Genomic DNA, 13455 nt, shown 5'->3' with positions numbered 1-13455 from the left:
CAGTTACCATTGATGAGAAATGAACTATAAAAACAGTACATAATGGAAGTTGGCAACACAATTCAACTTGGAAGGGAAAAGTAGCTGCTTCATTTTCCGGGCCCACATAGAGGAGCTCTTCCACCAGGCCTTTATCTTCCACCTGTTTTTGCTTCCCCTTAATTGTTGCTATCTTTGCTTACCCACAACCCAAATCAAGCACTCCTCGACTGCCCAGAGAACAGAAGTCGAAGCTCCCGCCAAGCGCCCAGGGTTTAAACTTCCTCCCCACGATGCCCAGACAGAGGCTTCTAGCCGAGGTCCGTTTATTCACGTTACCGGTTCTTGGGCTTTGTTGGCAAAGAAGTGGCTGTTTAGATCTTTGCTACTATGGCAACTAGAGAACTTCGTCTCTGATCATCATGGGACTTGTAGGGCAAAGTTGAATGGAAGGAAAAGGTAAAATGGCAGATGTTAGGGAGGTGTTTTCATCATTCCATCATCTCCAGTTTCCTTCACACTCCTCATTCCATAAATTATGTTTTTCTACTGAGCAAAACACTCCTCAATCTGGGGCTATGAAAGAGGACGAGCTCCTTTTCCCTGATTTAATAAAAAAACAAACAGAAGTAAACCCACAATTTTTAAAGGATTTTAGAAATATTATATTTTGCGCTGGGAAATATCTGTCCTATCAGGCAAGCCAAAGCAAAGTATGTAAAGATATGCATGCTTATGTTAGTGTAGGTTCCACCCAATACAATGAAATTTGTTCTGGGGTAAATTTATGAAAGGTATAAATTTATACAGGATAGAAAGAATAGTAAAATATATGTTAAAGGAACACTTAATTGGGCAATCTACGATCAAAAAATAGAGTTTTTCACGTTTTTCAGAACTTTTAATCTGGCAAGGTGACAGAGCAATAAATTCTGCCTCTGCCATAGATATGGCTACAGTTATTTGTTTTCTGGACTTCTGACCAATTAAAGTACCTCCAAACAATAGCACAATCCCAGAATTAGATTTTCTGGTTTTTACATCATTGGCATAATCACTGTCAAATAACATTGTAATTTCAATTCTTCAGAGACCTGTATTTGAAGACCCGAGTTCACAGTTCCCTTCAAATACCTGAGAACTCTTTTTATACCCATGCAGTGCAATTGCATTGGAGCAGCAGTAAAGTGACTTAAGATGCTTACTGTACAAGCTATGTCGGGTCTGGACCACTGTGACAGATATAACAAGCTCCCTATTTCAGACGGAGATATCTCTTGATCACAGGCTTCACTTTTGTCCTCGCCCAAATTTCATTAGCAGAACACCTGTCAGGTGGTTCCATCACTCTGACCTGCGTGGCATTGACTGCTCTTGTGTTTCAACCCGCTCTTGCTTCATATCCGAGTCATCATCTTCTCCTGACTCCTTTTCTTGCTCTCTTTTAGTTTCTCCTCCCTGAACACTTACACTATCACTAAGTGAGTTACCGTCACTAAGTGGATCATTCCAAAAACTTGCATCAATTCTTTTCCAATTTTGCTCTGCAATGCTAGCAGACCTGGAAATGACTATTCTTTTGCTCCCATCGCTAAATCAATAGCTCTTTGAGCCAGGCTCATAGCCTGTAAACCTGAGCTTTCTAGCCTTTGGTTGACCTTTTCTCCTGATTGCTTTTGGAATATGAACCCATGCATTGCTTCCAAAAACCCTTAAGTGTGCCAGAGATGGCTTTCTCCCATATAGAACAGCATATGGAATATCATTAATTGAGGAACTCCACAGCCAATTGATTAAATAATTATCGGTCTCCGAGAACATGGCTTCTCCCCAATATGACCTCCTCAGACCATAATCCTCCAGCAGTGAGTCCTTCATTGTTTGTAACACACCGTTCTGTCTCTCAATCACACCATTCTCAGCTGCTGGGTACAGATTTCTATGACTGTGTTTTATTCCTAACTGTCCCAACCATTGTTGAAAACCTGTTGACATGCATTCTGAACCTCTTTCAGTTTGCAGCTGAAATACCTGTTATTTATACCTTCTTTCTACGAAGCTTACCCATTGCTTAAATTTCTGTAGCACCTGTATTTTACTCTTTAATAAATAGCAGAAACAAAATCTGCTGTAGTCATCTACAATGACCAGCACATACTTTGCTCCTCCCAAACTGGCTTGCATTGGCCCCACCAACTCTGCATGTAAACAGTCTTTCTTCAAATGAGTCTTATCATCACAGATGAGACACCGCTGTACTGTTGCTTTCTTGATAGAAAATCTTTGCTGGACTGTAATCTGGTCTCATCTGTTACTCTGGTCTCTGCAGACATGTCTCTACAGACATGCTGTCTGCTGCTGCTCTCTCTCTGCTCCTTGGGCCTCCACCTCAGGAATTTCTCCTCATGGCTTTTTATAAAATGCTGTTTGTTTTCTTCTGAAATCAAACAGGCTGTAAGAGCTTCCATTCTGAAGTCCTGTTCTACTTTGCACTCAAAAGCAGCTGAAACAAGGTCCCATGTTCCATCAAGACTATTTAACACCAACAGTACCTTCTGAGATTCAGGGATCTGCATGCCACAGTGTACCAACTCAATAAATAAAGTTTGTATATGCAGCAAATGCCTTTCCGCACTCTCTCGTGGTTGCAAATGGGTGCTGTATAATTGTCTCGATAATTGCACAATATTGCATGCTGATGCACTTACTTCTGAATTTCAGACAAACCTCCTTTGCAGTTTTTAAATTAGCTACATTCAGGAATTATTCATCTTCTAAACTTAAGATGATGGAGGCCAGTGCCTTATCGTGCTGCCTTTGATCTGCTGCTGCTAATGGCCCCTGGGGTGATTTACCAACAATATCCCAGAGCTCCTCAACCTTCAGGAAGCATTCCATTTTTGCAGCCCAAATGATATAATTCTTCTGTCCGAGTTGAGGCAGAGAGCTCTACTTGAATTCAACAGCCATCCTGCAAGCCTTCTCTGCCTTGTTCTTTTTACTTTTTTTACCACAGGCAGTCCTTCGGCTTAATTGCAGTTCAGTCTTACTGTGTCTGGTTGCTCTGGGCCCATAACCTGTTTGAATTTGCAGCAATCCAACTAGCACACCAGTAAACAATTCAGCAGGATTCAATTATATAAGAAACTTCTTTCTATACAATACCATACAGCAGAAACCAGAACCAGAACTCAGTATGCAGAAGTACAGAATCAATAATCACAAAAGCTATATTATACAGAGGCACTCATATATATATATATATATATATATATATATATATATATATATATATATATATATATATATATATATATATACCGATCAGTGACCTAAGGCATGCCCAGGCTCAGAGCCGTCTGGGTCACTTAGCAGTCCCCATTGGCTGACCTGTTACCATGTCTATTCCAATTCGTGAACCCCTATATACTGACAAATATGTGGAATCGTGGCAAAAGGAAGTTGGACACTTCAGGTTCTGGTGAGCTGTGGCTTGAACTCACTGTACCTGGGACTTCTGTGGCACCTGTGGCAACAGGCTGATGACAGGTGATTTAAAAGATGAAGAGGCTGGAAATAGCCTAAGTCAGTTATGGCATTTATTATTTTTTGTAAGTTTTTTTTATCAGCTGATTTTTGTCCTGTCCGACCACGGATCATTCCATCAAGGGAAGCTGTGTATCTCACCATATTCTATGCAAATGAAACCCCCAGGGGAGAAGGTTTGTATATCCCATGTTTGGAAGAAAGAACCTGTTTTCCTCCTGCTGGACACAAAACTGGGAACTATAGCAACAGAACAGAAAATGCCTGATAACATCAATATGGAACCAGAGTGGAAATACCAATAGATGTGTGGTGAGTGCTAATAGAACCCTACAGCCACTAGAGCCGCTTTGGGAAGAGTTCTCCACACTACTGAAAATGATGCAACAATGGACTTGGTGACTCTTTTCCTGCTGATCACTACAGATGTTGAACAGACAGATCACAATTTCAGCTACAACAAGATTTACATCGCTGCATTGCCATATAATTGATTGACTAGGCCTAGGACTGATGCTGTATTAGCTTCATGAAACAGTGGGATGGTGGACATTTCGGTATCTGTATGTATGATTTCATTGCTTACGTGTATTTATTGTCAATGTTCCATGTATTTAAAATGGACCTATAGGTAAGCTACACCTTAGAGAAACCCCATCAAGTGAATCTCCAGGGAATACTTGCGGAAGACTGGGTGTCGCAGATTGGGAGGGTAGTAACTTATGGGATAATTGACCTTCTATTTAGCTTCTTTCTAGAAAAGGATTTCTTGATCCATAGCACAGAGGAATAGCATGGAATAGGGTCAATTAGACATCCAATATTACACCAAAGTCACCTATTGACTTTGAAGGCTAATTTTTGTTTGATTCAAATGCCCTCAAACCTTGTTGTAAGTTTGGGCACATTTCTGCCTATGGAGGGCATCCTTTTTTGCTGGGAGTTTTTTTCTAGATGCATCTTATTTCTTAGTCACTAGGATGACTCAGGAAGAACTATACTTCTTGTGTATATCGCAAGTCCCCCCACATAATGATCATTTTTGTTGGACATGCATATTGACATTGGACTTTTAACATCTCTGCTGCATTAAAAAAAAACCAAACAGAACAGCTCCGAAGGATGGTTAATTTCGGACGTTTGGGCCTGCTGCTTATACAGTGCTACCTCATACATGGTACTTGCCTAGTTTGAGGTTGTTCAATTGCCATTGCCCTTCTCCTTATTTCTCCATTGCTTGCATTCTATGCCCATACTATTGTTAATGCCATTAGGATACGACCAAGTGAAGTCTCCTCTGGGTCTTTAATTGTTATTTGGAATCTCATGGCCCTAGATTTTTATGGGCCCGTTTAGAAGGTGTTTCTGCACTAAATACTTCTAGTCGTTATGTCAATTACCAGAGTTCATTGTTTATAAAAATGTTCAGAAAGTTCACAAAATAGAGTTTTATGTGCTGCTTATTTCAATAGTAACGACAGAAATTACTAATATCTCCTAGTTCTCATACCATCCAAAATCTATTATCTATCCTAGCTCTAATACTAATATCTAATATCTACTATCTAATATCTCCTAGTTCTCATACTATCTAAAATCTATTATCTAATATATCCTAGCTCTAATACTAATATCTATTATCTAATATATCCTAGTTCTAATATTAATATCTACTATCTAATATTGCTTAGTTCTAATACTAACTCATATCTACTTCTAATATTGCCTAATTTTAATAATAATCTAACATCATTTACTTCTAATGCTAACATTAACTATCTAACATCGCTTAGTTCTAAACGATCTAATATCTACGATCAAATATATCCTACTTCTAACGCTAATATCTACTACCTAATATGTCCTAGTCCTAATACTATCTGATATCTATTAGTTCTATGAGCTTGACTGGAATCAAATAATGCAAGCCATCATTTGGTATTTAAAATGCAGTTTGGCCCAAACAATTTTTCCAAACGAAGCCTTTTTTTCCCAGGTGGTATCTTGTGACTGTTTTCTTCACCGGGAGTTGAAGAAGTGTCTTTTTGTCTTTCCTTTGGAAATCTGGCAAATGCGGGCTCATAATTAGTGACAGAATCTTCTATAAAGTTGGTTATTTCACCCTGTTGCCTGTTCCTTGGTCTTCTGCTGCATGTTATTTTGGGGTTGATTAAGGGACCTGTTGAAGGATAAACCTGATGTAAATTTTCACACATATTCCTCACAAAACGAACAATTGCATTGCATTCAGAGTTACGATATTCGTCCCAAAATATTTATAACCCAGTTCCAGAGTTCTGATGCTGTCCCGTTCCCCCCCCCCCCCACTGTCACATGAACCTCTTTATGGCGAATTGTTGTGTTTTGTTGCTTGTAACTAGCTTTTTAAGCCAGTTTCTGGCAAAAGTGGCCATAAAATTCATTGCCTTGCTTCACAACCACAATGTTTCCTTAAAGATCTTTTTAATCTTAATAATCATTTGCTTTACATTGAGACATTCGTTTAATAAACAGCACAAAAAAAGTTTTAAAATCAGGTTGATCATGTGGGTGCCTTGATTTACTACCATCATAACTTATGATGAAAATTCTGAGCTCCATTACAGTCATAATTTGAGGATTGTGTATATTGGATAGGAACAGCATGATAGGAAGATGTTAGATAATCCCTTCAGTGGCAAATGCAAGGGGATTATTTCATACTGCACGGGACAAGGCAATGATAAATCACTCCTGTATTTCATTCATAAATTCAGAGTTGAAGGAAGGGGTTAGAAATACACTCTCCTCACTAATTCAACTCTTCTCCCCTTATCTCTCCCATCTAGAGAGAAGGATGAAAATGATCCTGTTTAATCAGCACTAATGACTACTAATTAAAGAGTTCACAAAATGTAGTATTGCCATTTTTAAAAGAGAAAATAGAGCAAGGATTTGAAATATTTTTTGACATCAATGAATTATATTTTTATTATTATAGTATGAAACAAACTCTGTTCTACCTTTTGGAGAAGAACGTGAATCGGCTTTCTCTGGCTGACCTTTGCGCATCCGGTGTGCATAAATATTTGTAATGCTTATTTCTCTTTCTCTTTCCTAAAGAAATGCATTATTAAATTTATGTTGATAATATAGTTTATTGTATTAATGTATGTTCTTCAGAGATCATATGTTTAGTTAGGAGACACTTTTCAAGTACTATCTGTTCCTAGAAATGTTAGTGTGCAAAAGGCCTAACATACATTAATACATTTATCCAATCTACAGTTTATATAGTTAGAGGCTGAAAGAAAAACCCAGAGAAAAAAATAGGCTTATGTCAAATCAGCATTTAGTGAATAGCATCTTGGATTCCTTCTGTGGTAAGAAAAATATGATTTAAGCATCTAAATACCTTAAGTTTGAGCTTCAGCCACTCGATTTCTACGTGCAAATTTGCTGTCATCGACTGAGCTTCAATAGTCTTCTTTTTCTCAACTGCTAACTGGTGTCTAAAAGAAGCAGTACTCAATGACAGCTGCTTTTCCAAATCCTAAACACATTAGAAATAAACCATCAATAAGATTATTCAAGATTTGCAATCATACAATATTGAATTAGAAATTAGAGGAAGGCAACTGTAATTTTATCAAATGTTTCCAGAAAGATGATGATGCTCACAATCTGTTATGCAGATTAAGGAGAAAAGAAATAGAGATCCAGTTACAATATATACTTTTAATTTCTTTTTATTGGTGGAAGAAATAGCCTTCTCCAATCCTTAAATCAAGGTCAGTATGGTCGAGAAATAGAATAAAAGAACATTAGATTTTATATATTGCAATACTTAGCAAAAGAGTATTATTTATTTAATATACCAACATTACAAGCTATACTGTAAGGGAGGGGGAGATGGTGGAGGAGGAGGAGACAAGACTAACATTTTGTTCATTTCAATTAAAATAAACCATAATATGCTTCATTTTTGCCTTGGTATGATGCCAAGTAAGGTAGGTTTAGCTAATATACAGGTTTAAATGTGCTGGTTGGCTCATGTCATCAGAGATGGACTTTTTCTTCTGATTAGTTAAAGCAAGAGTCATTCTTTCCAAAATCTCAATTTTCTATACAACTGAGCCAAATATGCAAAAATGTAAGGAAGTGTGAAGAGCAAGAAGTTTTGCACCACATCAACTCAAAACATCCAGGTAGTGTTTTGCAACATTCATCTCTGATCGTGTGGTGAAAATAAGATTCATAAGTAATTAGCTTAGCTAGCTTGCCCATACCACTTTTAATACATAATTCCACCTGTCTAACTATAATCTTCTCCTGGTTTTCCTACATTCCTCTTTTCCAATAATGTCTTTTTTATATCTAGAGATTTTAATTTCATTGATTGATTTAAAAAATATCCCATTCTGCTCACAGAGCGATGCTATGCAGTTCTAAGCAATGTATGTTGCATGTTACCTGAGTTTTCTTATCCCTAGCTTCCAATTTTTGGGTAAGTGATCTTAATTTGCGCTGAAGTTCTTCTCTCTCTTCAAGTTTTTTGTCTATGCAAAGTTTCTGTAGTGCCCGCAAGGCATCCGTGGTTTTTAAGAGTTGTGCCTCAACGTTTCTTAGCTTCTGGGAAGCCCTGCGTTCGTCTTCCTGAGATTTCCTGAGAAGTACTCTCAGAGTCTGCACTTCATTGGCCTGCGTGGCCAAAAGATCAGGCAGCTTAATTTCAGCATTTTCATATTTTGTGATTGCTTTTAACTGTTGAGACTGAAGATGCTTCAACATTTTATTTTCTGTAATAAAGGTCTCCAATCTATTCTGCAAAACAGCCATTTGGTTTTTCAGTTCTTTAATTTGATGGTCTCTTGCTGACAAGAGACGGCAAGTCATGTTATTTTTCTCCTGGGCATTGACTATATGGTCAGTAATATATGAGCTCTTTTGCTGAGGTTTCTTTTTAGGCAACATTTTACCTCCTGCATTAAAAGAAATATCAAGATGGCATATAAGATTGAGCAAAGTAAGAATCAGATCATTTTACATAAGCTTCAGAGCCAAATGCTCAAGTATGTATTCACGGCATAGATTCACTTCCTGTTATGTAATATCTTGAGTCAATCTCTGTTACAACTATTGGTTGATTGACCTATTGTGAAAAATCATACCTGAACTCTCATAATATTAGCTTCCGTAAGACATAACTGCTATACTCACATAATATGCTAAGACAGTATTTAGAGAGCTTTAAGATGCATTGACTTCAACTCCTAGAATTCCTCAGCCAAACAGGCCTAAAGCAGGATTGCTAGCCCAGCAGCCTAACTACTATACCAAACTGCCTAGACAGACAGATGGATAGATATACATATGCATGCGTACATACCATATCCAAATAATGATAAAATAATGAATGTAATAGACTGAAAAGAATGGAAGTGTGAGCATTAAAATTTGCCAATTTTTTTTTCTTTTCTTTTCTTTTCTTTTCTTTTCTTTCTTTTTTTTTTTTTTTTGTTAATACTGGAACCTATTCCCTGGCCCTTGGCTTATTTATTGAAACCATGTGACACCGACATCTGTATGACCATGATAACTGGTGAACTACATCCATCGCTACAAGCCCATTACCTCGATAGAGGAATTACTGACAGGGTGTGGAAAGCAGTACATTAATATAATAATCAACTGCATACAATTTAAACATTTTATCAACATTCAAATGCTTTCCAAAATGATAGTATAGTCTCTACAGTATAGAAGTGTCAGGGTAGCTAAGCAAAAGTGGAGTTATTGGACAACTGCTTGGTTTTTAGGAAAGGCTTAACTGCCATTAGCTTGGCTGAAATCTGCCAACCACAGCGAATGCAGTAGTGTTCAAAGTGAGCAACTGCCTTCTTACCTTTTGTATGGACATCATTTTTCTTTTTCTTTTCTGGTAAATTCCGCTCTTTAGTTTTTGGTGTTTCGGGCAATGGGATGATGTAGCTGCCACTCTCTTCACTTATGGAGGTTTCAGAGGCATCCGAGTGAAAATCTTCATGATAGTAGTTTAGAGACGTTCCACAGATGTTCTCTTCTGAACAAATGCTGTTCTTGCTGCCATTGACAGCTGTTCTTGAAGCATTATCATGAAAGTCATTAGAGTAGGTAAACTGAGCACTTCCAGACTTGCTGGAATGTTTGCTACAGCTACTGTCTTGACTGTTGGTGCTCTTACTAAGCCTACCTGGAGAATCGTTTGAGCTTCCTCTTTTTCTGCATTGCCGAGACGTTTTATCCTCTTGGACAATATGATGAAGGGCTGTATGATCAGAAGCCATCATTCCACCAATGGCAGGGAAGTCTATCAATTATACTTTATTTCCGAAAGGAAATGGCACTCTAGTCAGAAAAAGAAACAATGTATGATGTAAACATTTACTTAAGCCTTCATCCAATACATTTAAAAGTTGTTTGCTCTGATTCTGTACCAAAAAGATCACCACAATTTTGGTTCCTAGCATTATATTATTCACTTCTTGAAGAACTGATGTGTTGATTAATTAATATGCTACTTTCTTAGCATTCTCATTCACAGACTGCAATGCCTCCAGAGCCCTGGAGAAAAGGGAAGAAAACTAATTGAGGCAGAGATTGTGCAGTTAGGGCTCAGTTACCATTGATGAGAAATGAACTATAAAAACAGTACATAATGGAAGTTGGCAACACAATTCAACTTGGAAGGGAAAAGTAGCTGCTTCATTTTCCGGGCCCACATAGAGGAGCTCTTCCACCAGGCCTTTATCTTCCACCTGTTTTTGCTTCCCCTTAATTGTTGCTATCTTTGCTTACCCACAACCCGAACCAAGCACTCCTCGACTGCCCAGAGAACAGAAGTCGAAGCTCCCGCCAAGCGCCCAGGGTTTAAACTTCCTCCCCACGATGCCCAGACAGAGGCTTCTAGCCGAGGTCCGTTTATTCACGTTACCGGTTCTTGGGCTTCGTTGGCAAAGAAGTGGCTGTTTAGATCTTTGCTACTATGGCAACTAGAGAACTTCGTCTCTGATCATCATGGGACTTGTAGGGCAAAGTTGAATGGAAGGAAAAGGTAAAATGGCAGATGTTAGGGAGGTGTTTTCATCATTCCATCATCTCCAGTTTCCTTCACACTCCTCATTCCATAAATTATGTTTTTCTACTGAGCAAAACACTCCTCAATCTGGGGCTATGAAAGAGGACGAGCTCCTTTTCCCTGATTTAATAAAAAAACAAACAGAAGTAAACCCACAATTTTTAAAGGATTTTAGAAATATTATATTTTGCGCTGGGAAATATCTGTCCTATCAGGCAAGCCAAAGCAAAGTATGTAAAGATATGCATGCTTATGTTAGTGTAGGTTCCACCCAATACAATGAAATTTGTTCTGGGGTAAATTTATGAAAGGTATAAATTTATACAGGATAGAAAGAATAGTAAAATATATGTTAAAGGAACACTTAATTGGGCAATCTACGATCAAAAAATAGAGTTTTTCACGTTTTTCAGAACTTTTAATCTGGCAAGGTGACAGAGCAATAAATTCTGCCTCTGCCATAGATATGGCTACAGTTATTTGTTTTCTGGACTTCTGACCAATTAAAGTACCTCCAAACAATAGCACAATCCCAGAATTAGATTTTCTGGTTTTTACATCATTGGCATAATCACTGTCAAATAACATTGTAATTTCAATTCTTCAGAGACCTGTATTTGAAGACCCGAGTTCACAGTTCCCTTCAAATACCTGAGAACTCTTTTTATACCCATGCAGTGCAATTGCATTGGAGCAGCAGTAAAGTGACTTAAGATGCTTACTGTACAAGCTATGTCGGGTCTGGACCACTGTGACAGATATAACAAGCTCCCTATTTCAGACGGAGATATCTCTTGATCACAGGCTTCACTTTTGTCCTCGCCCAAATTTCATTAGCAGAACACCTGTCAGGTGGTTCCATCACTCTGACCTGCGTGGCATTGACTGCTCTTGTGTTTCAACCCGCTCTTGCTTCATATCCGAGTCATCATCTTCTCCTGACTCCTTTTCTTGCTCTCTTTTAGTTTCTCCTCCCTGAACACTTACACTATCACTAAGTGAGTTACCGTCACTAAGTGGATCATTCCAAAAACTTGCATCAATTCTTTTCCAATTTTGCTCTGCAATGCTAGCAGACCTGGAAATGACTATTCTTTTGCTCCCATCGCTAAATCAATAGCTCTTTGAGCCAGGCTCATAGCCTGTAAACCTGAGCTTTCTAGCCTTTGGTTGACCTTTTCTCCTGATTGCTTTTGGAATATGAACCCATGCATTGCTTCCAAAAACCCTTAAGTGTGCCAGAGATGGCTTTCTCCCATATAGAACAGCATATGGAATATCATTAATTGAGGAACTCCACAGCCAATTGATTAAATAATTATCGGTCTCCGAGAACATGGCTTCTCCCCAATATGACCTCCTCAGACCATAATCCTCCAGCAGTGAGTCCTTCATTGTTTGTAACACACCGTTCTGTCTCTCAATCACACCATTCTCAGCTGCTGGGTACAGATTTCTATGACTGTGTTTTATTCCTAACTGTCCCAACCATTGTTGAAAACCTGTTGACATGCATTCTGAACCTCTTTCAGTTTGCAGCTGAAATACCTGTTATTTATACCTTCTTTCTACGAAGCTTACCCATTGCTTAAATTTCTGTAGCACCTGTATTTTACTCTTTAATAAATAGCAGAAACAAAATCTGCTGTAGTCATCTACAATGACCAGCACATACTTTGCTCCTCCCAAACTGGCTTGCATTGGCCCCACCAACTCTGCATGTAAACAGTCTTTCTTCAAATGAGTCTTATCATCACAGATGAGACACCGCTGTACTGTTGCTTTCTTGATAGAAAATCTTTGCTGGACTGTAATCTGGTCTCATCTGTTACTCTGGTCTCTGCAGACATGTCTCTACAGACATGCTGTCTGCTGCTGCTCTCTCTCTGCTCCTTGGGCCTCCACCTCAGGAATTTCTCCTCATGGCTTTTTATAAAATGCTGTTTGTTTTCTTCTGAAATCAAACAGGCTGTAAGAGCTTCCATTCTGAAGTCCTGTTCTGCTTTGCACTCAATAACAGCTGAAACAAGGTCCCATGTTCCATCAAGACTATTTAACACCAACAGTACCTTCTGAGATTCAGGGATCTGCATGCCACAGTGTACCAACTCAATAAATAAAGTTCGTATATGCAGCAAATGCCTTTCCGCACTCTCTCGTGGTTGCAAATGGGTGCTGTATAATTGTCTCGATAATTGCACAATATTGCATGCTGATGCACTTACTTCTCAATTTCAGACAAACCTCCTTTGCAGTTTTTAAATTAGCTACATTCAGGAATTATTCATCTTCTAAACTTAAGATGATGGAGGCCAGTGCCTTATCGTGCTGCCTTTGATCTGCTGCTGCTAATGGCCCCTGGGGTGATTTACCAACAATATCCCAGAGCTCCTCAACCTTCAGGAAGCATTCCATTTTTGCAGCCCAAATGATATAATTCTTCTGTCCCAGTTGAGGCAGAGAGCTCTCCTTGAATTCAACAGCCATCCTGCAAGCCTTCTCTGCCTTGTTCTTTTTACTTTTTTTACCACAGGCAGTCCTTCGGCTTAATTGCAGTTCAGTCTTACTGTGTCTGGTTGCTCTGGGCCCATAACCTGTTTGAATTTGCAGCAATCCAACTAGCACACTAGTAAACAATTCAGCAGGATTCAATTATACAAGTGAATCTCCAGGGAATACTTGCGGAAGACTGGGTGTCGCAGATTGGGAGGGTAGTAACTTATGGGATAATTGACCTTCTATTTAGCTTCTTTCTAGAAAAGGATTTCTTGATCCATAGCACAGAGGAATAGCATGGAATAGGGTCAATTAGACATCCAATATTACACCAAAGT

At 38.6% G+C, this 13455-nt stretch overlaps 1 protein-coding gene across 1 annotated transcript; it reads right to left on the bottom strand.

Annotated features, from left to right (window-relative positions):
- Positions 1-5456: 5456 nt before the first annotated feature.
- On the bottom strand, positions 5457-9830 carry LOC139316767 (lebercilin-like protein). The gene is made up of 5 exons (XM_070943616.1): positions 9410-9830; positions 7978-8486; positions 6920-7057; positions 6528-6621; positions 5457-5704 (listed from the first exon to the last, which is right to left on the bottom strand). The coding sequence occupies exons 1-5, from the start codon at positions 9828-9830 to the stop codon at positions 5457-5459; spliced, it is 1410 nt and encodes a 469-aa protein (XP_070799717.1).
- Positions 9831-13455: the final 3625 nt, after the last annotated feature.

This window comes from Pituophis catenifer, unplaced genomic scaffold (assembly GCF_029215685.1).
Source record: "Pituophis catenifer annectens isolate HBS135680 unplaced genomic scaffold, rPitCat1.0.hap2 SCAF_4, whole genome shotgun sequence".
NCBI lineage: Eukaryota > Metazoa > Chordata > Lepidosauria > Squamata > Colubridae > Pituophis > Pituophis catenifer.
This window is presented reverse-complemented; position numbering and strand designations above follow the sequence as displayed.

Excerpts from the sequence above, each read along its gene's own strand:
- LOC139316767 (XM_070943616.1), bottom strand. The coding sequence starts at position 9,830 with ATGGCTTCTGATCATACAGCCCTTCATCATATTGTCCAAGAGGATAAA. Across the intron at positions 6,622-6,919 it reads GGCTGAAGCTCAAACTTAAG|GAAAGAGAAAGAGAAATAAG; the intron begins GTATTTAGATGC and ends GCATTTCTTTAG. Across the intron at positions 5,705-6,527 it reads TTCACGTTCTTCTCCAAAAG|GTCCCTTAATCAACCCCAAA; the intron begins GTAGAACAGAGT and ends ATCCTTCAACAG.